The 26,203-nt window shown below is 37.9% G+C and overlaps 3 protein-coding genes across 4 annotated transcripts in view; all 3 read right to left on the bottom strand.

Annotated features, from left to right (window-relative positions):
- The window catches only part of LOC142348211 (isochorismatase domain-containing protein 2-like), a 346,917-nt gene that overhangs the window by 112,140 nt on the left and 208,574 nt on the right, over positions 1 to 26,203 (bottom strand). The gene's annotated exons all lie outside the window — the stretch shown is intronic.
- Positions 1 to 26,203, bottom strand: part of LOC142348210 (stromal cell-derived factor 2-like) — a 213,076-nt gene that overhangs the window by 15,048 nt on the left and 171,825 nt on the right. The window lies entirely within an intron of this gene.
- The window catches only part of LOC142348205 (SEC14-like protein 2), a 29,041-nt gene continuing 3,023 nt past the window's right edge, over positions 186 to 26,203 (bottom strand). Inside the window, exons 2-4 of the mRNA XM_075399467.1 lie at positions 24,335 to 24,456; positions 23,566 to 23,804; positions 186 to 748 (exon numbers count right to left, since the gene is read on the bottom strand). Coding sequence (XP_075255582.1) covers positions 294 to 748; positions 23,566 to 23,804; positions 24,335 to 24,456 — 816 coding nt within the window. The 3' untranslated portion in view covers positions 186 to 293. The remainder of the gene's footprint in view (positions 749 to 23,565; positions 23,805 to 24,334; positions 24,457 to 26,203) is intronic.

Here is a 26,203-nt window from a genome sequence, read left to right as displayed (position 1 = left end):
GCGTTGGAGGAAACAATTCAGTGTCTGTACATAAAAGACACTCTGGGAGAGTGTCTTTTATGTACAGATACAAATTTTGTCCCTTTGACGTGAAGCGCTCGTGGCAACTTTTATTTAGGACCTATTTCAACAAGAATCAGTACTTCGCTTTACATCATGGCCTCGTCCTCGATTCGTTTAACACATTTTACATCCCGCTATAATTTCAATTCATTAAAACTATATAATCAATCTACCAAATCATTCATAATTGAAGCTACAAAAATTGATTACAATCAATAAAACGCCGAATGTCATTGACCCGTTTGCTGTGTTGAACCCGAAAGCTCTGAAGCAATATCAGAACACGAGGTAACCTCCACAAAATAAGACACGTTCGCAGAACTGAAAAACTTGTTGTCAAAAAACAACACGTAAATATTATCTTCTGAAACTTGAAAAGAACCTTCGACAAGTTGTCGTTCGACGCCGATAGTTTTCTTTCCTTTTATCCAATTTTTGTCACGTTTCCTGTCCGAACTACGCGTGAAAACTCCAAATCGTAAGTTTTTAGAATCTGAACAGATTTTGTAACTGATGACGTCATCTCGTTTAGCTGAAACTTCGTACTCGTGATGTTCAGAAGAAGGCACTTTTACACGAAGCATTGAGTTGTCGTTCAAAATTCGGTTGTATTTGTAGAGTTTCTGATCGACTTTAGATCCTAGTGTTATCCATTCTTTGCATTCAGGGTCACCAAATGAGTCAACTGAAACAACAAAACTGAACAATTCCAGAACAAAAACTTCAAATTGAAGCATAGCACATTGAAGTGTGTAAATTTATAAAAATGCTGAAATGCAGCCTCATCAAGCGAATACAATATAATACATGAAGTAAAACTCAGAATTAACAAAAATTGACTCCCCAAAGTTAAAAACTGCTTCATAGTTATTTGTTTTTAGAAAATCCGATACCAATTTTAAACCCAGACGAATTTAAAACTAATCAACCGAGCAGTGAGAAAAAATAAGAAAGTATTAGACTAATGCTTAATTAAAAAGACAAAATGCAAGACAGCTAACACAAAAATTCAACAGGCTGTTGGCTTCGCCAGTAGCTGCAGTTTTGGGAGAGTAGCTTAATTGATGGGGCGAGCGGCTGAGCTGTGTCGGGGAAAGCTGGGCGCTAGCGTGCGGGGTTACGGGTGGACTGATGTTGAGCTGGGGGAGGAGGGTTGTGGGAGTGTTGGGGGAAGTAACTTTGGGAAGGAATGGGGTGTTGTGTAAAGCTAGAGGGTCTCAAACTCCCAGAACCAATCTTCACACCATGAATTTGTGTCCCGTGAAGTTTCGGTGAACCATATACTTAGCGATTCGTTAGCCGCTAACGCCCTAAGAGAACTTAATGCACTCTCGTCTTAATGCCCTCCTTAACGTCAGACAAAAAATCAGTCAAGCAAAAAAACCTGTAAAAAGGCAACACGACTAACATTATTCCTACAGACACGGCTAAAGTCTTAAGTTTGATAGCTGACCAAATCCACCAAAGTCACCAAAGATAGTCGAAAACAAAATTACGAAAACTATACAAAATGGACTGTCATCGACAGTATGCAGATAATTTATATCAACCTGATTCTCCACTTGTCTATTAAGCAGTAAGGCTCTAAGAGAACTTGATGTCCTCCGGGAGTACGAAAAGTAAAGTCCAGTGTCAGACGAAAAACTGGTCAAAGGAACAATCGGTTAAAGAGAGCGCATGAAAATAATTAGTACAAACTTTGTTTGAGAGCAATCGGAAACTTGATAACTGTCAAAACAGGATTCAATTGTCGAACGTTAAGTGCGAAACGCTACCTATATAAACAATTTTTTTTTTACCAAACACTCACTTTTTGCTTCACTTCTTGTTTCGACGTGATTTCAAACTCATCAAAACGAGCAAACCAATCTTGACAAAGATAGCGCCGACATATTATTCAAATTCGTCGGACTATGAAAATTTCTTGGATGAAAAAGATTGCAAAACAGCTCATCTCTGCTATCAAAGCTCTTAATGTAAATCAAGCTGCATAGTTTTCCAGCGCAGATAATTAACTGCATTTTTAAAGGTCAAATTTATTACATTAAGGCCAAAAATCCAAAGACATTTAAGGTCTCAAAGTTGATAGCTAGCAAAACAAATCCGCCGAGTCAGCAAAAAAACAAAACCAAAACTGCAAACATACCTGGCAGATTACGAAAAAACAGCCGCAATAGCTTCGTAGATCTGCAGTCTCAAAAAAAGGTAAAGAAAGACAGACCAAAAAAATTAGTCTCATTGAAGGCTGAGATGTTATATTTTGATTAAGAATCTGTATTAGTTTTCCCTGCCTCTATTAGCTGCTCTCAAATAACCTTCACTTAGAGTTCCACACATTCACTTGACCTTATCACTAAATAAAAGTCAGTTTCTAAAAGTCACTAAAAAAGTAATTAAACTAAATAAAAGTCAGTTTCAAAGTGAGGAAGCCATTTTTGAGAGTGAGGCAAGTCACGTGTGACCAAAAATTTAATCACGCGAATGAACAAAAAATCGCTCCACTAAGAGCGAAAAATGACGTCCCGCACGCACTTCAGTTGAAATTGCATGAACGAATGAACATGAAGCGCCTGTGACGTCATATGGTCGTAACAAAAATCTTGACGAAATAAAAAAAAACACAGCAGGACAAGTCCTGACGTACAATTCAAAGATTTTCATTGACTAATCAGAAAAACAAGACCTAGAATGGACTATGAGTGAATTCAGAAAACCATTCAAATATCAGAACATATCCTGCAGATTGCCGGAAAATAGCCGCCGTTGATTCCAATAAGCATGATTGGGATTGAAAGAATAGAAGATATCGAAAAAAGATTTTTGTACACAAACATTTTTTAAGTCCGATTTATTTTGATGGCATTCCGTAGTTGAACATACTTCTGTTTCTTAGAGATAGGCTACAAGGGCTACTATCAATACCAATAAGCATCAGAGATGGTAACTAAGACTTATAGTAACGACGTTCAAATAGCGGGCATCTAAAATTGTGCTTTATGGGTTTATCCGGTTTCTATTTCTGACTTCAATTTTTTATTCTGACTCTGTTCATCTTGAACTTCTTTGCTGAGCAACTGATGTTCAAATTCACCTTCAGCAGAATGAGAGAAGAGAGAAACTCGCCTAGAGAAGTCAAAAAGATTTCACGCAAAATGCTGAAAAAGCGGCAAAATGGTAAAGCGAAAAAAAGTTTGTTACGCACTGATTTTTAATAGTGTTCCTCGTGGTGTTATTGAGGTTTATATGAGGAGTAATTAACTTGAATAATTAGCATTTTACAAGGACTTATTTTGGTGTTTCACAGTGCGATTTTTAGCAGATATATTTTGAATAAAATTAGCTAGTAATAGCCTTTTATTGAGCGGTTCAGATGCGTGATATATCCACTAGTTTGCCTTGCATTTTAGTGTTAAGTTAGTCGCTATTTCTTCTGTAACTAAGTTTATCAAACTTGGAGGTTTTTCAAGAGAATTTCCAGTTCAATCTTTAATTATTTTTAGCAAGAATTATTTAATAATTTTAACAAGAAGTTTCTCAAGTTTATCAAGTTTATTAGGTGATAGGCAACTGATTTTTAGGCTGGTTCTCCGGTGTTCTGGTGATCGTAAGTTCCGCAGGGCTGTGCCTTGAGTTGTATTGGTCCTTCGCAAATATTTACTGATTTTCAAGTTGGGCAATTTCCGGCTTTTGTACGTCTCTTGGTGTTTGTTCAGTACATATACAATTCCGTATTAGCACCTACTTTATCAGAATAATTACTTCACCAAGTACATAATCTCTCATGAAGTTATTTATTGATTATGTGAATTTATCTTCAAGAAACTCAAAAAAGTAAATATTGAGGCTTTTAGGCACTTGAAGTGTTTGCTAGTGAAACTGTCAATCTGCGAGTGTTTTTCATAAACATAAACAAATTAGAGGTTACAGGCCTAGATGGAAAATACTGGCTATATATGGCCTTGAAACTAACTGAATATTAATTAATATAAAGCACTTAATTATGGATATTTTAAGGAATATCATCACGTAACTATGAGGGACGAAATAGGGGCGTGACACTACCGGACTTTATGAAAATTTTCCATGAAAATTTTGAGAAGGAACTGGGTTTTACAATTTTTCTATAAAACATATAATCTGCACGAGTATAATGATAAAAACATATTTTTGTTGGAGCCACCCAATTTATGTTTTCTTAGAAAAGAGTTTTTGAACGAAAGCATTTAAGTTAAAGACAATTAAAGAAGTTAAGAGAAATAAAGTTTAAGCTAAGACAAATGAGATAAAGATTAAAGTGAGGAAGATTAAGATAAAATTAAGAGCTTTGAAGGAACATTAAGAATGTGAAAGTGCGCTAATTTCAGAGTAACGAGAGAAGACATAAGTTTAAAGTTAAGATTAAGAGAATAACGGGAATTAGCACTGGAAATAATCATGGTTATTTCCTTGAATATTGGCTCTAAACTTTTAGAAGGAGGATAAGAAGGATACTGGTTAATTGAATGGTTTAAAGCACTGGTTAATTTCTGGAAGTGAACATCTATTTCGAGTTTATAAAGCACTGATTAGTTTTACTTAGTAAATGAATGGGTACTTAATCTGTTATGAGCATAATACTTGTCGAACTTATATAAGACTTTCAAGAACTTAAAGAATACTTTCATCTCGGGGTTGAGCTTGATGGTCCAGTTCGTCGTCTGTGTTGAATCTGTCAAGAGTGTTCATTGATAATGTTGAGGTTGCTGGCATTGAGTTTCGTCTTTGTCGCTTGAGTGTTCCAAGTTCTTCTGGGGAGATGACTGTTGGCGGTTGCTTGAGTTGTTTGGCTAGAGTTGTGACTACATCTGCTTTCAGATGTTTGGGTACGGAAACTACTGGGTTTAGCGGTACATTGGTTCCGTTGAGCTTCATGAAATTTGGTACCATTCTTCGTACAAAGGCTACTTTATGGTATAGGAACATGAAGAGAATATGTAGGCCTAGATTTCCGAAAAAGACAATGATTGTTAGCGAGAGAGAAAGTTTGATTTGAACGTAGGATTCAAGTTTGTCAATTAGTGCTGATTTAAATGACTTCATTTCAGTGGTAATTGGCTTTGCTATAGCATCTAGTGACTCTGTTGATAACTTTCTATTCGAGTAAATAAATTCCGTTTTAACTTTCTTCAATAAATCGAGATTTGCTTCGGTGGGAGAGTCATATTTCGGAAGTTCATGTATGTTAGGGACTGAATCAATTAAATGGGCAAGTGGATTTGGTAATTTAACATTAATTCTGGTTGCTGAAAGGTACTGACAACTTTGTAAATCAGCTCGAATCTTAATGTTGTCACTGAACATTGTATGTCCACATTTTAATGTGATTAAACAGATGTTACAACCTTTGTGAGGAACATTGATGTGTCGGCCATTTTCGTCCATACCAATCTCACTAAGGGTATAATCACTTGAAGCTGATGTGAGGAGCCAAATTCCGTATCCGAGGTTCTGTGCTCGTTCTGGGTTGGGTAACACAACCTTCTCTGTATCACATACTTTCAATGCTGAGATTGTGTGGTGAAACTTGAGGGTTGCTAGACACGAGGAGAATCCAAGGTGGGTTTCCATTGTCTCATGGCAGATTCGGTATCGTGGCGATCCAAGACAGTTGTCATACTGAGCTTTCGTCAGTACTGTGGTTTCCATCTGTCCTTCGGAGATTGCTAAGTACTCTCCCTCTATTACATATCGTAAGGCATCTACGGAGTCCTTCTGAGGCATAGGGATTACTATTGCACGATAAACTTCGAACACTGTCTGGCTAGAGGCTAGGGGAATGGCTAGTGTCAGTAAAAGTCCGTCTTCAACTGTCGAAATCTCTTGTACTAATTTCGCATCGTAGTACGAAAGTATGTCAGTCATAGGTATTGCCAAAGTTAGACGATCTGGGGCGTTCTTTTGGCTATCATGGACTGAATCAAGGATCTTTATCAAAGATTTACGAGGCACTAAGGAGATTGGAAGACGTTTGTCAAGCAAAGTAGGAATTGCGTTTATAACATTAATTCGAAAAGAATATAAGGCTGCTCTGTAACTTTTAATATCTGCATAAAGAGTAAGAAGTAATGAGGCTGCTGTATCAAAGTTAAAGTTCAATTGTTGCTGTGATAATTGAATTTCCATACAGGTGGCTAGTGCATTCAGATTATGATCTATAATTGCAAACTGTTCCTCTACTAGTTTCCAGTTTCTGTTCTGGTTTTCTTGCATTTCGTTTTGAACTTTGTAAACCTTTGCAAGTTCGTCAGCAACTAGGAAGAATTTCTCATCGGTTTGTGCGCCGATTTCCATTACATAGTCATTGAGGCTGTTGAAACTGCTGGCTAATCTGTCGATGGTCTCAGCATTTTGGGACGTTCGCTGACAAGATCCGAAAATTCCTGTAATTCCACCGCATCCTCCGCTACTCATTGCAATTCCTGGACCAAAGAGTCCAATTCCAGCGACTGCGGCTGCGATTGCTAGCGGGGCGGCTCGTTTTTGTCGATTGTGAGAGTCTTCTTCGACTCTGGTAAGGAGTTTTTCAGTCTCGTTGCGTAATTTAAGGACTTCAATTTCGGCTTCTATTGTTTCATTGAGTATTTTTGCGTAAAGCCAATCAACATTGAAGGAAGCTGTTTGGTTCCGGTAAGTAGTGCTGTGGGTAAGGTTGCAAAATTCCGATTGCGTGATCCATTTTTTCGAGAGTTCACTAAGTAGAGTCTCTACTTGTTGTCTGATAGTGAAATTATAGCGAGGAAACGGTACTAAAAATTCCACATTTATGAACTTTTCGGTAATCAGAATCTTTCCTTCTTTATGGAAGATGATGCCTTTATCCAGAGCTGCTTCTGTATTGACCGGAGTTTCAAAAGTGGGGCCGAAAAGTAAGAGATTCAACACAATTGTGAGTAACATTTTCATATTTCAATAATATCGACTATGTTTCAGGACAATCTTCTACTGATGTGGTTCTTCTGAGTGTTTCAACTGGCTCTATTTGGTCTTCCGGTGTTTATTTGCTCATTTAGTTACTTTACTCGGGCTTCTAGATCTAGTTTTCTCAATATGGCACTTGTTTATGTGATGTTTATTTATTTCAGGTGTGCTTTTCTTTTAGGTGATGTGTGCTGATGTGTGTATTTATTGATATTACTACTGAATATGGTGTTTAAACATGTTGAAGTGTGGTTATTTGGTTGAATGATGGGTGTGTGATGATGGGGATAGTGGTTGGGGGGGTCGAATTATGCAATCTTTACATGTTTTTTCGAGTTTTTCAGAATATTTTGCCCACAATATTGCACCATGTGCTTTAATATCACTGTTTCTGCCCTAACTATTGGATGTTGTGCGAATGGGACCAGGTTTGTCGGAAGGAACGCTGTTCACTGGTCGAGGTTGAAACATCCAAAGTGCAATATGACAGCAGTAGATGATATAGTTATTGATAATGGGAGTGGTGGTGGGACTGAGTGGTGGATTATTATTATATTAGTATTCTTTTTATTATTATCATTAGTATCTGGGTTGTTGGGAGTGTGGGCAAATCGAAGGAGGAGGAGGAGGGAAGTGGGAAGATCAGGGGAGGCTGTCGAGGAAGGTTCAGTGTGACTTATTATTTATTTTTATTTTATTTAACTATATTAATAGTTGTAATATTGTGTAATATTAATATTAATATGACTGTGTAAGGACTATTGGGACTGACTGTAATATTGTAGTTTTACATGTAATATTGACTGGTGCTACTAATATACTTCGTGCATGGTGCTAGTAATATGGTAGTAATTAATATATCAAGACTTGTTTTGTGGGGGGGGGATTGAGGATATAAGTAGGGGACATGGAAGAACTAGAGAGGCGTAGTAAATAAGTGAATGCTAGTGAAGGGTGTAATTGTATGTTCAGAGCGTTGTTGTGTGTTTTGCGGCATGTGTTATTTAACTAGTAGCGGTCGTTATAGCATGGTATTTAAACGTCCTTGGCATTTATTGCATAATTTGTTCTGTTTGTGTGTTTTCATTCCTGTGATTGTTCATTTTTGACTTAACACGTTAACTTTCTGCTTGCTTAATAACTAGTTTGACTCCATTTTGAAACTTTCAGATAGTTATTGTGAATCATGGATGTTGCCCAGTATGAGGATTTTCTGACTTTTTTGCGAAGCAAGTCGTTGTCTCAGTCTGAATGGGTGTATCCATCATTTGTTCGGTCATCTGAGGAGCGACGAGCTTATCGGGACAAAACAGAACATATGGTACTGGGGACAAAGAACGTGGGAACATCAGAATTGGCCGTACATCGGGAGGTGTTGATGTACAAAGTGGAAGTGAAGGTGGGCAGCGAGATGCAAGTTCAGGAGAAGGAAATTCCAACTCAGCAGATGGTGTCTCAGGAGTTGGCTTCGCTTCATGTCGGGTTTAGTGCTTCTGCAAAGCACATTACTCGTGTGAGGTCACAAGTCGATCGCCTGAAAGCTGCTGGGTTCTTCTTTCCACGGTCGATGGGGGGATTGCAGGCCGCTGTTGAGAGGTAATTGCATATATTTATAATATTTATTGATATTTTTATTTGTTTTTCTTTAGTTTGTTACATGTATTATTAATTGTGGAGTGGTGTATGCTTATTATTTAGAGCTATTCGAGAGTGTGTGCCATGTTTCGTGAAGATGCACGGCAAAGAGGTGCATTGCACTTTTTTCCGTGCAAATCTGCGTGCAAATGTGTGTGAGGAATTGGGGTACGAGTTTTACAATGACATTTATGCTGAGCATGTGGACATAGTGTCATTTAAAACTCCAAAGTTGCTTGGTGCGGCTGGTGTGAGGGCCGAAGTTGGTGGTCTGTGTGCTCTCAGTGCTCTGTACTACACTTTAACTGGTCGGAAGTCAGGTATTTGTTGTGTTTTGTCGCAATTTTCACTAAGTTTTGTTACTTTAATTCACGTTTGTTTGGTTTGTTGCAGACAAGAAGGTTCCCAAGCATAATGTTCGCGCTCTACGCTTGGCTATTGTGGCCAAGATGCGTTCGCCTGGGTTCTCTGAGCTTGTAAAGGACCAGTTAGGGTACTTTGTGTCGGAGTATGAGATTGCTGAGAGTGAAGATAATGGGTCGTTGGCCGAGTTCTGGGTAAAGTTTTGTCGTAATTACTGGTAATTTTGATATGTGCATGTGTAGGTAGGTACTCTTTGGGGTTTTGTTGTTTAGTTTGTCGGTATGGCTTCTTTCCTGGGATGCAACGTCAATATTTATTGGCAGTATACTGAGGAAATGGGGGGCGGCTGGGTGTGTTACAGGCATTCAATCAATGCTAAAACCACCGCTCCTGCTGTACTGATCCAATGCATCGGGAAGTTCATCGACAATGAGTATCGGTACCATTGTGAGCCAATTGTGGACTTTCCAAAGTGAGTATTTAACTGTTTTTGTCAATATTTATCGTGTTTTTCATATAATTTTGAGGCTTTTTATTTATTATAATGACATTTAAACAGGTTGGACGATGCTGAGCGGTACGTGACTCGTTCTACTAGGACAAGGGGTCAGTCCGGTCAGTGTACTAGTGTTGGTGGTACCGTAGCTGAGGATAGTGCCGATGAGAATTGACTAGTGTCGGTGCAATTATATTCATCATGTAGTTTAGTTTCATCTATAGGTGAGTTTTTACTTGTTATTTGTCAATTGTAGCTTTGTTAATTGGATTAGAATGTTGGAACTAGCAGCTGTGAAGTGTGTGAGCATGTGGTAACATTTTAATTGCAGTGTGTGACTTTATAGTAACATATTTGTGAAAGTGAAATTTTGGTGACATAACGACTTTTTTGATTTTTGGGCATTAACTTTAATTTACTTGTCAATTATTGATCATAGACTGGTTCTAATGGTTCTAGATACTTAATCTGGTTGTTAGCAGCACTTGTGTGTAATTTGAACTGGTTTGGAAGAGTATTTGGTACTAATTTTCACATGTAATTTTTTCGTAATTTTGGTGATTTTTCCGCATCAGGGCTGGTGTGGTAAATATGTGAATTTTTCAGTTTTTATTGAACTTTGGGCAAATTTTTTGGCTTGGCCCACTCAGTAGACATTGGTGGGGAATAACGATGCAATAAATTCAGGTTTTTGGACACTTTTTGGTCAACTTTTTTACTGATGTCTGAAAAAACGAAAAATGCGATAAATTGAGGGCTCCAGCGTCACTCAATTTTTAAATTGCTCCGATTGGGCTCAAATTTGGTAGATCGTTTCAGGGGCTCAAAAAACCCTGCAGCGCAAAAATTTGGCGCAATTTAAGCATTTTTCGCAAAGTTATGATTGTTTTCGTGATCTGAACCTGGCTATTTTTGAATCATCAAATTTCGATCTAAATAAGTCTTTACTGTTCATACATTTTCGGTATTGAATGGTTAAAATGGTACTGTCTGTGCTTGGTACTAATGTATGTTACTGAATTATAGGGTTTGAAGCTATTTATCGGGTCATAACGTTGATTTTTGGGTCCAAAATGCAAATTTTCAAGCATGATTTTTCCACTAATTGGGCTTCTTCAAGACATGTGTCAGTCTGGCGATTCTCTAGTGGCCTAAATCAGGTGCTAACTGTTGTTACTGATATCTGTAGCTATCAGAGGTAGCATTTTGGTAGGTTTGGAGTTGAGTAATTTAGGTTTTATGCCAGATTTTCTGTGAAATTTACTGAATTTTTACTTGTGATGCGTCATGTTTTGTGCATAAGTTGACATGGATTGAAGATGATTGATTTTTGGCGGTGATTGTGGGTCAAACTAGTGAGTACTATGTTGGTGGCAACTTTTGGTATGGTTTAATGCATTATTTGACTATAATATATTGAGTTTTTCACTTTAGAATTTCGGAACAAATTTTGTGAATTATGTGCAATTTTCACTTTTTTCAACATTTATGAATTTCTATGCGATTGTATGGATTTATTAGGCTTCGACAACTACTAGGGAGACTGAATATTGGATATGGGCTCATAATTCGGCTATTTGATACTATTTTTATGTTCTAAATTTGGCTCTGTTTTGACGAATTTGAGAAGAGTTTGGTAAGCTTCAGTATTTTGCTATTATTTCAACATTTTACTTAACAATTTTCAATATTTTTGATATGAGCGTGTAGAGCTTGAGCATGCGGATGTTTTAAGCTAATAATATCGGCTTTTTGATCAATATTGTGGATTTTATGAACATGTGCGTGAATTTTCAAAAAGTCTCCAAAATTGAGGGGCCCAGCGTCACTCAATTTTTAAAATGCTTCGATTTAGCTCAAAATTGATGAATCGCTTTATCGGCTCAAAAATCCCTGCAGCGCAAGAATTTGGGCAGTTTCAACTATTTTTTCGCGAGTTATAACGTTTTCGCTGCAGTGAACCTGGGTTTTTTGAAAAGGCTCAGATAGGGGATAGGTTATTGGCTATGAGGTTATGAAAAACTTGTTCAAAATGATTGATATTGCTATGGTTGGACAGCTCATGAGTAGGGCTAACTGAATTAACAGTAAAATTGGGCATATTTGGGTATTAAGATGCATTTTTGATCACTTTTTCTGGAAATTACACTCAATTTTTTGTGATTTTCGTTACTTTGGCAGTCTTTTCTCAGCTTGTATTGGCACTAGGGGGCTGGGAGTGCATATTCTGAGAGATATAGATGTGGGAGTGCTGATGGTATAGTTAATTTTTGTCAGAAGTTAATATTTTCGACTCTAGTGTGAAATAACTGGATTTTTCCTGACAAAATTGTGGCGTTTTGAGAGCTTATTTGGGTTTAAGTCTTCAGGGTTGATACTGGGACTGGTTTTTATGGTACTGCGAGGCTAGTGGGGGGTTGCACTATGGTTGTAGGGGGTATAGGTGGCTTCAATCGGGTCATGTGGGAAATTAAATGACAAAATTTTTGAAGCAGTGAATTGAAGCAGAAGCGCAATTTTCGTTTTTTCGTCATTTTTCAACATATACTTGGAAATATTGGGTTTTAACGGTTGTTTGAGGTTGTACCCTGTAGGTGGCAGCTGGGAGTAGCTGCTGGAAGCATTTGGGACAGTTTTTGGCATATTTTTGGGGTATAATTTACACTACATTTTAATCCATTTTAACGCACTTTGGTAGGGTTCGGTATTTTTGCCATAACTCAACTTTTATTGATTTTTGACGGAATTTTTGGGTACTGGGATGTCAAGCGTGAGCAGTAGGATGGTCTAGGGCTATAAAATGGATCAATTGGGGGTTTTTTGTGGGAGTTATCATTGAATTCGAGCGGATTCGAAAAGTGTCAAAAATTGAGGGCTCCAGCGTCACTCAATTTTTAAAGTTCTCCAAATCGCTTCAAAATTTGCATGTCGGTTCCTCGGCTTGAAAAATGCTGCAGCGCAAAAGTTTGGGGTGATCGGGGCATTTTTCACAATTTTATGACTATTTTTCTGAAGTGACCCTAGGATTTTCAGAAGGGTCAATTTTAGACTAAGTTTTTGGTACTTAGAACGGGTCGAATGGGGTCAATAAAGGCTGGAATCACTTTTGCTGGATAAGTGCTTTTCAGAACAATAGGTTAATCCAGGTTCGGACACGTAGTTTTGGAGATATATCAAAATAACTGGATTTTGAGGTCAAAATTTTTCGGTTTTTTGGCAATTTTTGGGCTTTAGGGCTAAGTTGCTCAGGCTTGTTGGGCTTTTGGGGCAAATGAAGGGTACTGCTGGACTGTACTGGGTCTGTACATACTAATGGATATAGATGGTTATGGGTGGAGGGTCGAAGACTTGACATATAAGCTCAAAAATGATGTTAAAATCTAATTTATCATAGCCACTGGCGAGTTTTGGAAGACTTAAGCGTGTAATTCCTGCATCTATTACTGTTTCTCTCAGCTCATAGAGACTTGCTAATACAGATTCGTAAGTTGGTTTGTGGTAGTATCTGAATTTTGTAACTAAGCTGAAGATATAACGTTCGGAAATGGGGTCGAAGTAGATTAAAACTGAGCCAATATCAGGTGGATATCTGAGTCTAATTGCACTTGGGGCTGCTGGGTACCAGCTTTTGACTTGTCGGGCTAATCCCTTTGCCATTGCAAGGTCTGCTGATATACAGTGTGCAAAAGAGTGTGGGGAATATAAGATATCTGTTGGAGAACTTAGATAAGTTGCATTTATTTCTTGACTAAAGTGATTTAAGTTTTGATTAGATGAGCCTGGTGAAGATTTTTTCGATTGAGATCTAGTTACTGGTCTATTTGCTGAACTGCTGGGCTTTCTCCCTGAATATTTTGCTATGCTTGCTCTAACTTGATCTAATTTTGTCTCTCTGCTTGGTGTATTTGACTGTTGTGCTGCTTGTGCTGATGCTTTTATTGCTTCACGTTTTTCTTCTTGTTCCAGTCTGGCACGTGCATTTTTTGGTCTAGGACTGCCTGATCTTCTAACTTGGTTGGTTAGGTAAGGGTTTGTTCTATCTTCTTTATGCAACATTATTTCTCTATCGAATTTAAATCCGCGTACATTTTTTCGCCGTTGGTAGTCTAGTGGTTTGAATGAACTTTTCTCTGGTTTTCGTTTTGGGTTATAAGGTCTGGCTCTTATTTTCCTATCAGTTAAAGCAAATTGTTCTTCGTGTGTTTCTGGAGGCGATTCGATATCAAGTGGTACTATTGACGGCTGTGGCTGTTGAGATGGTAGAAACATTTCATCGTCTGATGAGGATGATACAAGAGGAACACGAACTTCTGGTTCTTGCTGTCTAATTTCGTCAGCAATTAACGGATTAACTGGTATTCGGGCAATTTGTTCTGCGTCCAGGTTTAGGTCAGCTAAGTTTTCATCTGAACTGCTATTTTCATCAAATAAATTTGGGATTGCTTCGTCTGAACTTGAGGAATCAAATACTGGAAGATGGACTGGGGCAGTTTGTGGTCTAACTGCTGGTGCTACTATTCTTGGTGGGGCCGGTGGGGCTGCTGGAGGTGCTGCTACTGCTGGTCCTGTTAATGGTCCACCTAGGGGAACATTTATGGTCACTCTGACTGGATCTTGTTTCACTTTTGTAGCTTGTTTTATCTCCTTTTCTTGTTCGTTTATCAGTTCTGGAATGTGTCTATCAAAAAGCTCTGGCTCCATGTGTTGTCTTCTAGATGGATCTGGTTGAAAGTTTACCAGGTTGATGACTTCAAGGTCTTCAGGAGTTTCACTTGGTTGGATTGGTTTCAATCTGATTCGATGAACACATTGGGTGTAATTCGTATTTACTTTTCGAATGATGTAATTAGAATCAGTAAGGGCTTTTTCCACTTTATATAGCGGGAGCCATTTCTGTACTTGGGAAGCTATTACTGTTGATTGTTCTAGTAGCTTAGGATTCAAAAGTAAACAGAATGATTTCTCCAGAATTGGTTTAGCTGATGCTTTTTGATCATAATACTTTTTGTACTTCAGGTAAGCAGTCGTTAATTTTTCTTTGTTTTCTCCATACTTTTGCATCATGGCGTCTTGCAGTTCATTAACGAAATCAGAATTTACTGCTACTGCCTCCATTACTTTTCTGGAGAACCGTATGTCAAGGGGTTTGATGGGTTCTCTGCCATGGAATAAAGTTGAAGGACAACAATTTGTCGCTGAATGATATGAAGTATTATGAATAAAGGTTGCAAGAGGAACATATTTATGCCAGTCTTTCCATTGTTCTTCTGTATTAAGTTTCAGAATTCGTTTCAGTGGTCCGTGAGATCGTTCTACTGCTCCAATAGTCTGAGGGTGCTTTAGTGAGGCATGTTTTAACTTTACTTCTAATAAACTTGCTAATTCTGACATTAATTCAGAAGTAAAGTTGGTTCCTAAGTCACTAAGTATTGCTTGAGGAATGTAGCTGTGTTGGAAGAACACCTTTACTAGTTCTCGGGCTACTGTATCGGCATATCCGTTTGTTAATGGAACTGCGAATAGGTACTTTGTGAAGACATCTATTGCACTCAAAACATACTTATACTGCGATGACTTTAGGGGGCCTACTAAATCAATTTGGAGCATATCTCCTGGATATGATTGTAGTGAACTGACTGGTTGTAACTTGGGTGTGATGTGGCTTTTTGGTACTCTGCTCAATTGTAGACAAGTAAGGCAGTTTTTGATGAAGCTAATGAAATGTTCGGTGAAGCCTGGATAATAAAATCGCTTTCTGAATTCTTGAATTGTTGCTTTAATGCCTAAGTGACCTGCTGTTTGTGAATTATGGAGCCTATATATAGTCTCTTTCCACAAGTGCTTAGGTACACAGAATTGTTTATGAAGTACTTTTCCAGTATCATCATAAAAATTCCGGTATGAGACATTCCCTTCAAGAATTAATCTATTTAAGTGCTTGTGATACTTCTTTAAGTTTGTTATAGCATACTTTAAGTCAGGTTGTTGATTATTTTGTTGAATCCAGCTTATTACTGTTCTAATGTCTGCATCTTTTTGCTGCTCATCTGCTAAGTTAAGGCTAATTAAGTTGTCTGTAAGATCTGGAAATTCATCTAATGGATTTGGGTACTCAATTGAATTTATTTCGTGTTTTCGTTTAAGTTTTAATAGCCCTTGAATTTCTGTAATTGGAACATTATTTTGTCGTTTTTTGTATTCATCGTAAAGTCCATGCTTTTTGAGAAAGTTTACTTCATCATTATTTATTTCGTCACAGAGATTTTCAGTGTCAAATAACACGTTCAGTTCAACATCGGGGTTTTGTGCTTCTGTATCAATTTCTATTTCTCTGACTGGAATTCTATCTGTTAATTTTAAAGACATTGTTGCTGTTTTGTCGTTCTCCATTCTAGAGAGGAAATCTGCTGCGTAATTAGCGCGTCCTGGTATGTGAGCAATTACTATGTTGAATGCAAGTATTCTGTCTAAACAGTTCCAAAGTGATGGCGGTATTACTTTTGACTGAAAGAATTGTGTAAGGCTTTTGTTGTCGGTGAGTATAATTACTTGTTTGCTTGATCCCCAAATGTAGTGTGAAAAGTAGTCCAGTGCATAGTACAAGGCTAGGAACTCTTTGTAATAAATTGAGAACTTTAATTGTGTGGCATTAAACAAATGCGATCCAAACGAAACGGGAGCGTATGTTTTCTTTTCTTTCTTTCCTGTTTCATTTACGTAGTCTTCCACCATTAGTACAAAACCTGCACCGTGGTAACTAGCGTCGCAAAGAATTACATACTGTAGTCCTGGTTTTGGCAATCGCAAAGTTACATTCGTTGCTTCCATTAGATCCTTCTTTATTACTTCTAATGCTTTTACATGTTCTTCTGTGGTTTCTATTACTGCATCCTTCTTCAGGAGCTTGTAAAAGGACATTAGTTTCTCACCTAAGTTAGGAATGTAATTTCGGAAGAATTGCGTGAAGCCGATTAATCGTTTTACTTGTTTTGTTGTTTTCGGCATTTTAAATTTATCAAGAAATTTTGTGATTTTTGATTTTTCTGGTGATATTCCTTCTGCACTGATGCTATTTCCGAGGAATTTCATTGTGTCAGTTGCTATTTCACACTTTTCGGGTGACAATTTTAATCCAGATTGACGTATACACGTAAAAATTTCTCGTAAAGAGGGTACCAATTGTTCAAAATTTGTTAGTGCATTTCCAATATCATCCATAAACTGGGTACAATTTCCTGAAGCTAAGCATGGGTCCAAGTAATGTCTAATAAAGGAACTAAATCCTATTACTGACTTATTCAATCCTTGTGCAAGACATTTATATGCATAGGTTCTCGAAGCAAAGTTAAATGCTAGCAGTTGCACTGATACATCATCTGCCATTTGCACACAGTGGTATGCTTGAGAACAGTCAAGTTTCGTAAACAATTTTTTACCGGCAAAGTAATTTATTGCGTCACTCATGTTTGAAATCGGGAAATTCGTATTCACGTAGTCATTTTTCAACAAGTGGTTTACTTTTCTCAAGTCAATTAATAGTCTAAGTCTTCCTGAATTCTTTCGTTGTGCGAAAAGTGGACTACTATATCTTGATTGAGACAAAGTTGTTATCAGTCCGTAATAATGCATTAATGCGAGCTCTACTTGTAGCTCATTTCTCAAATGGACGGGTGTTGGAGGGCCTTGTTCGTAAATTGGTATGCTTCTTTCTGGAGTTAACTTTATTTTTAAATCTGTATTATATCCAACGTCAAATCTGTGTTTCGCAAAGATATCACTGAATTCAACTAGTAGTTCACCTACTACTGCTTTCTGCTCATCATTGAGGGCTGATTTTTCCCACGGAAACTTGCTCAAAAATGTTATTTTATCCTGATGATTACCCTTTGGATCTAATTTCTCCATTTCTTGCAGTTTTAGCAGTTGCTCATAGATATCTCTCTGCAAGGGCGACAAATTTGTCGGATCTGGGCACGTTTCAGGCGTTGGGAACCACAATTTTTCATATTCTGGCGCTGGTTTCACTGGTTGAGCCTTTCTTTTTGGGGTGTCTGTAACTTGAATTAGTTGATTTATTTCTGTTAAATAATTTTCACTCATTTTTGCTACATTTATTAATTGAGGATCTACTTCTAACAACTTTTCTGCTTGATCAGACGTTAAGAACGAGAATTTTGCTATTTCTTCGCCTTTATTTATGGTAATTGGGTGATCAGTAATGTTCAGGACATAGATGTAAAGGATATTATTTTCAGCAACTTTACTTAATGAAGACGTTAATATTACTTCGCTGTCTTTTTCAAAGATTTCATTTGGAATTATTACCCCACAGAGGTCAGTGAATGATTCTAGTTTGTCATAAAGCTTGCATTCTAATATTGCTTGTTGATTTGGCTGTAAGACTTGCTTTTTATGTGTATAAACTCCAAATTTTTTACGTTTTACCACTCTTCTAGGTTGCTTTTCTGGCTTTATTTCATTTATTTGTAGTGTTTGATCAGGGAATTTAATGTAACTTTGTCCTGGGCAGATGCTAACTTTATGTTTAACGAAGAATGGGTTGCCCAGGATTACGGGAGTTGTGACAATTAATACAAGGAAATCTTCTGTAAATGTTTGTGTGCCCAATTTAAATGTAATTTTAATTGCTTTATCAATTTTAACTATGTTGCCGTTTGCCATTTTAACTTTGTCTAGATCTGGCTTTTCTATTTCTGTTATTGAATTGATATTTGTATAAATTAGTTCCTTGTAAAACTCACGACTTATCACATTTGCAAATGCTCCTGTATCAACTAGTGCGCGTCTTTCTAATTCTCCATTAAATTTGACTTTAACATAGGACAATGTTCTGCCTAAAAGTGGGACAATGCTGAATAATTGCTGAACATGTGGTGTTGGCTTTGATGCGAATTGAGGTACTTGTGTTGGGAGTTGCGCAATTTATTCACTTCACATTTATTATTATTACTTTTGCGTTTTCTACGCTTTTTGTTACTTTTAATATAAACTGGCTCTATTACTTTATCTAAACTAGGACTAGACGTGTTTTCGTTATAATAGTTAACTGAGTTTTTATAATTTTTATTTTGTTTTTTAAAGTTGGGTGGCTTTATTAGTTTTTTTGTTGATTAAATGGGAAATTCATACCTCTCATATTTCTGCTTTGGAGTGCACGAGCACGACTAAATTCTTTTGCTTTTTGCATACCGTATCGGTCTTGTGCTGGACTATCGTAAACTATACCCTGTCTAAGAAGGTTTTGGGGGGTATTTTTTGTTGGGAACCGATAAACTGGTCTATTAACATAAGCTGGATGAACAAATGGGGAACTATCTGAAGGTTCGGTCCAATAATTACGAGTTTGTGGCTGTTCGTTATAATGAAACGGTCTAGGGGCATTAAATTGTGGTCTAAACTCTCGGTAATTATTAGCACGGGGGGCATACTGTTGCTGGGGCCGATAATTTTGCTGAAACTGACGATAATTGGGCTGATATTGACGGTAATTTGGTCGATAATTCTGATATTGAGGGCGGAAATTTTGTCTATAACTTTGTTTATAAGCTTGCTGTGGATAATGTGGTGTAAAAATGTTTACTGGGCCTTGTTCTGGTGGCTCATTTTTAGGTGCTGTTCTCTGCTCAAGTTTCTGCTGAAGTTCTTTTTGATTATTTGAAATAACAGTTATTGCTTTGAACATTTTATCAGTGTTTGTTTCCGTTATTTCATTAAATCCGTCATCGAAGTACTCTTCTCTATTACACATCTCCCTTATTGCAATTTGTTGGCTAGCTAAGGTGCATAATTGATCAATGGTATCTGTATCTGGCCTTTCTAAGAGCTCAGGCTTCAGCCAGTTTGGCATAGACTTAATAAAGAAGCGCTTTATTTGCTCGTTTTTTCGATTTTCTGACATTTCAATGGCAGATTCTCTTGCTGCTGTCTCTCTTTCGAATCTACGAGCCTCTGGGTCACCTGCTCCTGCTGGCGCTACTACTATTTCAGGTGCTGGATATGCTTTATTGGCTTCAGTTCTTAACTTTACTAAGAAATTTTTAACAGTGTCTGTTTTTGGATTAAACTTTTGATTCTCTAACTTTATAATTCTGATCTCTCTCAAGTCATCCTGCGTGAATCTATTTCTTAGGGCTGTTATACTGTCTTCGAAGACTAGTCTGGTAGCCTCTGGTATGGTTAAGAAGTATCGTAAAGCATCTCCTTTTAAATGTAATTGCAGAAAGTTCGCTTGTTGCGCGTTTGCGATTGCTGCAACTCCGATTGCACCTGTTATTAGTTGTTCAAACTCGTTAAAACTGTCCGTTTCTGATCCGGAAAAAGGCGTGATGTTGATCTGCGCGTGTGACATTGTGCTTTTTACCCGATTAGATTATATAATTTTCGTTCAATCAGTCTTACTTTCGTTCTAAAGTATTAAATAGCACACTTAACTTAACTTAATGGAGAGATTAAGGGGTTTTAAGAGATGAAAACAGTTGAATGAATAGCACAAGAATATCAGAAAAGAAACTACTGAAACCATTCGTTCAGAAAGTAATAAAGAAGGGCTGCTTATAAGCCTATTCCTAAAGCTCCGGTCGAATCGTCAGACTTATATCGTTGAAGCCGTATGGGCCGCCGAAGTCTCACCTCTAAAGAGTGCCCCTTAGTCTAGGAAAATTCGTGGGGACCACGACCGCACAGGCCTTGTGGAAGCTGCACTCAAATAGGCAACAGCATAATTGACCGAAGTCACTGTTTGATTCATTAACCTCCGGAGCTGGGCGGGGAAATAAAATATAATTGTTTTTTATTTTTTTTGTTTAAACTTTGTTTTGCCCTCTTTTTAGTTAATAATTAAGTGATGGTTTCAGTAATTTATTATTCTGATGTTATCTGATAATCAGTGATGATGTTATCAAGGTTAATATCTCTGTCAGATTAAAGTTTGTTACGAATAAGGCCAAATTTGCGAACTTTTTGGTTTAGACTTTTTGCTGTCCAATAAATTGCAACACGTTTGTCATCTTTATCTAGCACATAAATAACGATAGACTTATAAAATGAAGAGGAGAAAGCGGTTACTATCTGGGCTTGCGTTTTACTGTTGTTTTGGGTATAATTAATGTGATTTCCTTCAATATGTTCAACAAAATTGGGGGAAGAGCGACAATTATTAATAGCGGGGAGAATTTGTTCTTTATAAATTGACATAAATAAAGCACCAAAATTAATTTTACAAATTCATTTACTCACAATATCCTCGTTTGCAAATACCCTGTGTTGTTTTTGTCCGTTGTAGCGGCTGTGGTTGAGTTTGTTCCAGTTATTGTGCACTCAAACACTTTTGCATTGCCGTTGCATTTAGTCCACAGAGACACAAACACGGTTTCCACCCATTCTTTCCTTTGTTACTGCTTTTTGTGTTATCATCTTGCTCGGAAAGGAAGTGCTGGATGTGGTTCTGGATGATTGGAGGCTCTTAAGGTAATGAAAAAGAAGAGAAGAAAGAAAACAACAGAATAAAGAAAGGAAATATCGAAAATATCAAGGAATTAATCGAATTATTGGTCCGTTAAACTGAAAAACAGTTAATAACTCCTGTCACCATGTTACGCACTGATTTTTAATAGTGTTCCTCGTGGTGTTATTGAGGTTTATATGAGGAGTAATTAACTTGAATAATTAGCATTTTACAAGGACTTATTTTGGTGTTTCACAGTGCGATTTTTAGCAGATATATTTTGAATAAAATTAGCTAGTAATAGCCTTTTATTGAGCGGTTCAGATGCGTGATATATCCACTAGTTTGCCTTGCATTTTAGTGTTAAGTTAGTCGCTATTTCTTCTGTAACTAAGTTTATCAAACTTGGAGGTTTTTCAAGAGAATTTCCAGTTCAATCTTTAATTATTTTTAGCAAGAATTATTTAATAATTTTAACAAGAAGTTTCTCAAGTTTATCAAGTTTATTAGGTGATAGGCAACTGATTTTTAGGCTGGTTCTCCGGTGTTCTGGTGATCGTAAGTTCCGCAGGGCTGTGCCTTGAGTTGTATTGGTCCTTCGCAAATATTTACTGATTTTCAAGTTGGGCAATTTCCGGCTTTTGTACGTCTCTTGGTGTTTGTTCAGTACATATACAATTCCGTATTAGCACCTACTTTATCAGAATAATTACTTCACCAAGTACATAATCTCTCATGAAGTTATTTACTGATTATGTGAATTTATCTTCAAGAAACTCAAAAAAGTAAATATTGAGGCTTTTAGGCACTTGAAGTGTTTGCTAGTGAAACTGTCAATCTGCGGTTGTTTTTCATAAACATAAACAAATTAGAGGTTACAGGCCTAGATGGAAAATACTGGCTATATATGGCCTTGAAACTAACTGAATATTAATTAATATAAAGCACTTAATTATGGATATTTTAAGGAATATCATCACGTAACTATGAGGGACGAAATAGGGGCGTGACAAAGTTCGACGAGGTAAAAAAAATAGGAGCGCTATAATAGCCGGCTGAGAAGATGAGGGCGGCTATTAATAAAAAAATAAGAAAAAAACTGAAAAACAACCGACTAACGTCGGGCGAATTGCTCTCAAACGACCGGCGAGCGGTTGGCTTCATCAGGAGCTAGCCACGGGGGGGGGGGGGGGGGGATTGCACCGGGGGCTGATGGGGGTAAAACTGGGTTGGGGGGGGGCAACAGCGCGGTGGGGGGGGTGGAGGCAATAGTTGGGGTGGGGTTCAACAGGGGGGGGGGGTGTCTCAACCTCTAAGAACCGCCCTTCACACCATAAGTATAAGTCTCCAAAACAGTTTGAGCTGAAAGGCTCTAAGAGTACTTAATGCCCACTGGGCGCTACCTTTATCCTGTTTTTGAGGACGAAAAGTCAAAAGCGTCAGACGAAAAATCGGTCAGGCGAAAAATCGCATAAAAAAAGAAAGACCAACAGGTCTAATATAATTGGTACAAACTTCGTTTGAGAGCAATTAAAATCAATGTCAAAATGCCCGCTGGGCGCTACCTTTATCCTGTTTTTGAGGACGAAAAGTCAAAAGCGTCAGACGAAAAATCGGTCAAGCGGAAAATCGCATAAAAAAGAAAGACCAACAGGACTAATATAATTGGTACAAACTTCGTTTGAGAGCAATTAAAATCAATGTCAAAATGCCGCATGTGAACAAAAAAACCACTAACGAGAAATGAAAATTTGGTTCAAACAAAAAAGAGGCCTGGAATGAGCTAAGTATGGATTGGGAAAACCATTTCGAAAAAAATTCGATCCAAAAAATCGAAAAAAACAGTAAATATCAAAGTGAAATTGCCGCATGTGAAAAAACCACTAGCGAGAAAGCGGGTTTTTGTTCAAACACCGTTTTCTCACTCAACTTAGAGCAAAAAAAATTGACGTCGCAAAACCATTCGCTTTTTCGCTCCACTTTCTGTTTCGATAAGACCAAAATCACTACTCCAATTTGACTTAAAAGTAATGAAAATTTGTGAACAGATCTTAAAAAAAGACAGCGCACCAACACAATTCAAATTCTTTGAATTGTAAAAAACCAAGAGAAGCGCAATAATAGCCCCAGCTATCGCTGTGCGGTTATTAATAATTATACAATCATAACCGGCTTACGTCGGGGCAAATGCTCTCAAACGACCGGCGTTGCCTTTGGTAGTAGCCAGCTGGGCTTAGGGATTCTAATATTAGGGTGGATTAGCATAGTGGATCAAGGGATGGGGGCAAGGTTGGGAAAGCTGGACGAGAGGGGGTCCAAATCGCCAGGTGGACGGGTTGGACGAGGCTGAAATTGTCTCCTCAAAACAATTTCGGCAAATTTCATACTTAGAGACTGCTAAGGCTATAAGAGAGCTGCTCGGTCACCTAATGCACTCCGGTTTTTGAAATGAAAACTTTAGCCTGGATAAACTACGCAAATAACACAGCACAGCTCAATCCCGCAAAGAACTAGGAACCAGAAAAACCTCATATCAGCACAAAATAAGCCGATTTATTCTTTTTATAAATAGTTTATATTACTTTACCTCTCGTTCCTCCGAACACAACTGGCAGCTGATCAGCATCAACAAAGTTTAACAGATCTCTCATATTTTTCATCACCACCAGTTTCTGACGAGTAGCTTCGGGTATGAACGGCTTGAACAACTTGTAGCCAATGTCGAATAGTGGCGACAACTGAACTACTAGCAATTTGTTCACTCGCTCAGGATAGCACACATCGAATAGGCGCTGTATTTTGGCAATTTTGGCAATATAAGCTTTGCTAAAAACAAAATTTCAGATAAATTTTTTGGACAAATTTTTAAAGCAGTAAAAAAAAACAAGGTACTCAGCGGCTAGAAAACTAATACCGCACTTTTGTGTTTAACGGTTGAAAATAATGCATAAAAGCAGTAAAAACAGCCCACCACTTTTTCAAAAACAGACATCGGCACTGAAACAGAAAATTTTACAGAAGAGCAAATTTTACAGGACCGCATTTGATATTCTAGGTCTCGGAAATCATTGAAGAACCGTGTCATAATCGTTCGAGATATTCCACGCTTTCCATAAATAGGGGTCTTTCGGGTTAAAGCCCCTCCCCTATCCTAGTGGTCGTTTAACGTATAGTTCCGCCTCCCTAAGTTACCGTCAACATTCCACCCGGTGGGCGGGGAGGTATAAAGAGAAAGAAATACTACTCAATGAAACTTCTCTCTTCATTTGAAAGACAAGACATGCGGAGAATGAGGCTGCTAGAAATTGGCTACACAGTGAAGTACCTGTAAATGATATTTTAGGTTAAGTAAGTACCTGAAATGGTCGACAGATAGTTCCCTGACATCCACAATGACAGTCCATTTGTCCACTAATCTCCCCTCTGTCAAAGTCTTCTGCTGCATCAGAAGCAACAGAGCTTCCAGATTCCACAGTACCTACTCCACAGCCAGATTCCACCCATGACCTTTTTCCCTATTTAATTTATTCGAACGAATTTTACCTTCAAGAGCGCCAGAACACTCTCTCGTCGAATTAAATATTGCTCGAAGTGTGTACGATGTTTCAACAGATGCTTCTGGGTAACTAAATCCCATCTCATTACCATCTGAACCTACTATGAAGTAAAAACACGTAGCTTAAACAAAAACTCGTTGTCAATCATCAACGTTTTTTTCGCAGAAACATAAAAAAACTAATAGAAATTTTAGAATCGAAATAATTTTTGTAGATAGTTTGAAGCCATCACTTCCATCAGGCAAACAAAAAACATAACCGACTAACGTCGGTCAAATTGCTCTCAAACGACCGGGGAGCGGTCGCCTTCGTCAGTAGCTAGGCTCGGTTTAACCTCGGTGAGTCTAGCTTTAGCTTAATTGAAGGGGCGTGAGGTGAGCGCAGCGGGGGCTGATCGGAGGGGGGGGGGGGGGGGCAGCGGGAGGGAGGGCGATTTTTGGCTGCATGGGGCCCTTACGGCCTGAACGATGCGCAGGGGTGGGGATTGGGGGTAAAGTGAAAGGGGGGCTGATGTGGGGATGGGGTGTTGCTGGGGGGGGGGGGGGTCAACCTCAAAGAACCGCCCTTCGCACTATGATCAAAAGGTTTTACCTCTTTTCACCCCGATTTATTCAACCCCCTATAATTTAACCCCGTATTTAATCACCCTTCAGTAATTTAACCCATCAACTTATCCACCCAAAAATTGGTTTAGCACCGAAATCTTTTATCTATTTCCGCGTCCAAAAAACAATTAGCAAAGCTAAAGTTCAAAGGATTTAAAAAACACAAAAATACTGACCTTCAAGAGTGCCGCATTGAACAGCTTCCGTTTGTTTAAAATCAAATAATAAAGATGAAACGATTTTTTAGAGCAATGCTTTTGATCGAAAAAGAACAACTGTCAAGTCTGACATCTTCTATGTTGCACTTTGATTTCAAACAAAAAAAGTTCAAAAACTGTCTTAGTCTAGAAGACAAAAGAAACGGTATTTTTCAAATGAATGGATGTAAGCTAATATTTAAAACCTACTTTTGGTCAGGCATAATTGAGCCAATAAAAAAAATAACCGTATGATTAACAAAAACTTCAATGACTTACAGATTGATATTTTTCCTAGCAGCTATGCTGTACAAGTTTCATATCTAAATGTTGCAAAACTGTGTTCCCAATTAGGTGTCCCATCATAGTAATAACGCCTGGGGTCAAACTCCTTAATGAGTCACCATATGAGGCTTCGATGTAACTCCATGAGGACGCAAGGAGGGCACCATCTGGGAAATAATAAGATGGATTTCAAAATTAAATTAACAAGAGAAGTTATAATTAAACACAAAAATATATCAAAAACACAATTAAGACAAACGGGCAAAAGCTCTAAATAGCAGCTTCATCCCAATGAATCTTCATTAGGTTGTGCACCTTTCCTTTCAAGCTCTTATATTTTTTCTACATCGGATCTTATTGTCCGGATGAGGCATTGACAAAGTTTAACTTTTGCATGGCAGCCTCTTTTTTCAAATTAGCCAAAAGTTTCCAAATTCCCGGGTTGGATCCGCTGAACAAGGCTTGCATCCCATAAAACCAGCCCTCAACAGCATTAGTTGTTCGTGCAATTCCTGTTATGGCTGCGTCCCTTTGATTCCAGATTTGTGAGGAAATATAGGAGGACGGTTTAGTGGAAACTT

The sequence above is a fragment of the Convolutriloba macropyga genome, chromosome 10 (genome assembly GCF_964194025.1).
Source record: "Convolutriloba macropyga chromosome 10, txConMacr16.3, whole genome shotgun sequence".
NCBI lineage: Eukaryota > Metazoa > Xenacoelomorpha > Acoela > Convolutidae > Convolutriloba > Convolutriloba macropyga.
The sequence above is the reverse complement of the archived record's forward strand: the minus strand, read 5'-3'. Positions and strand labels throughout refer to the sequence as shown.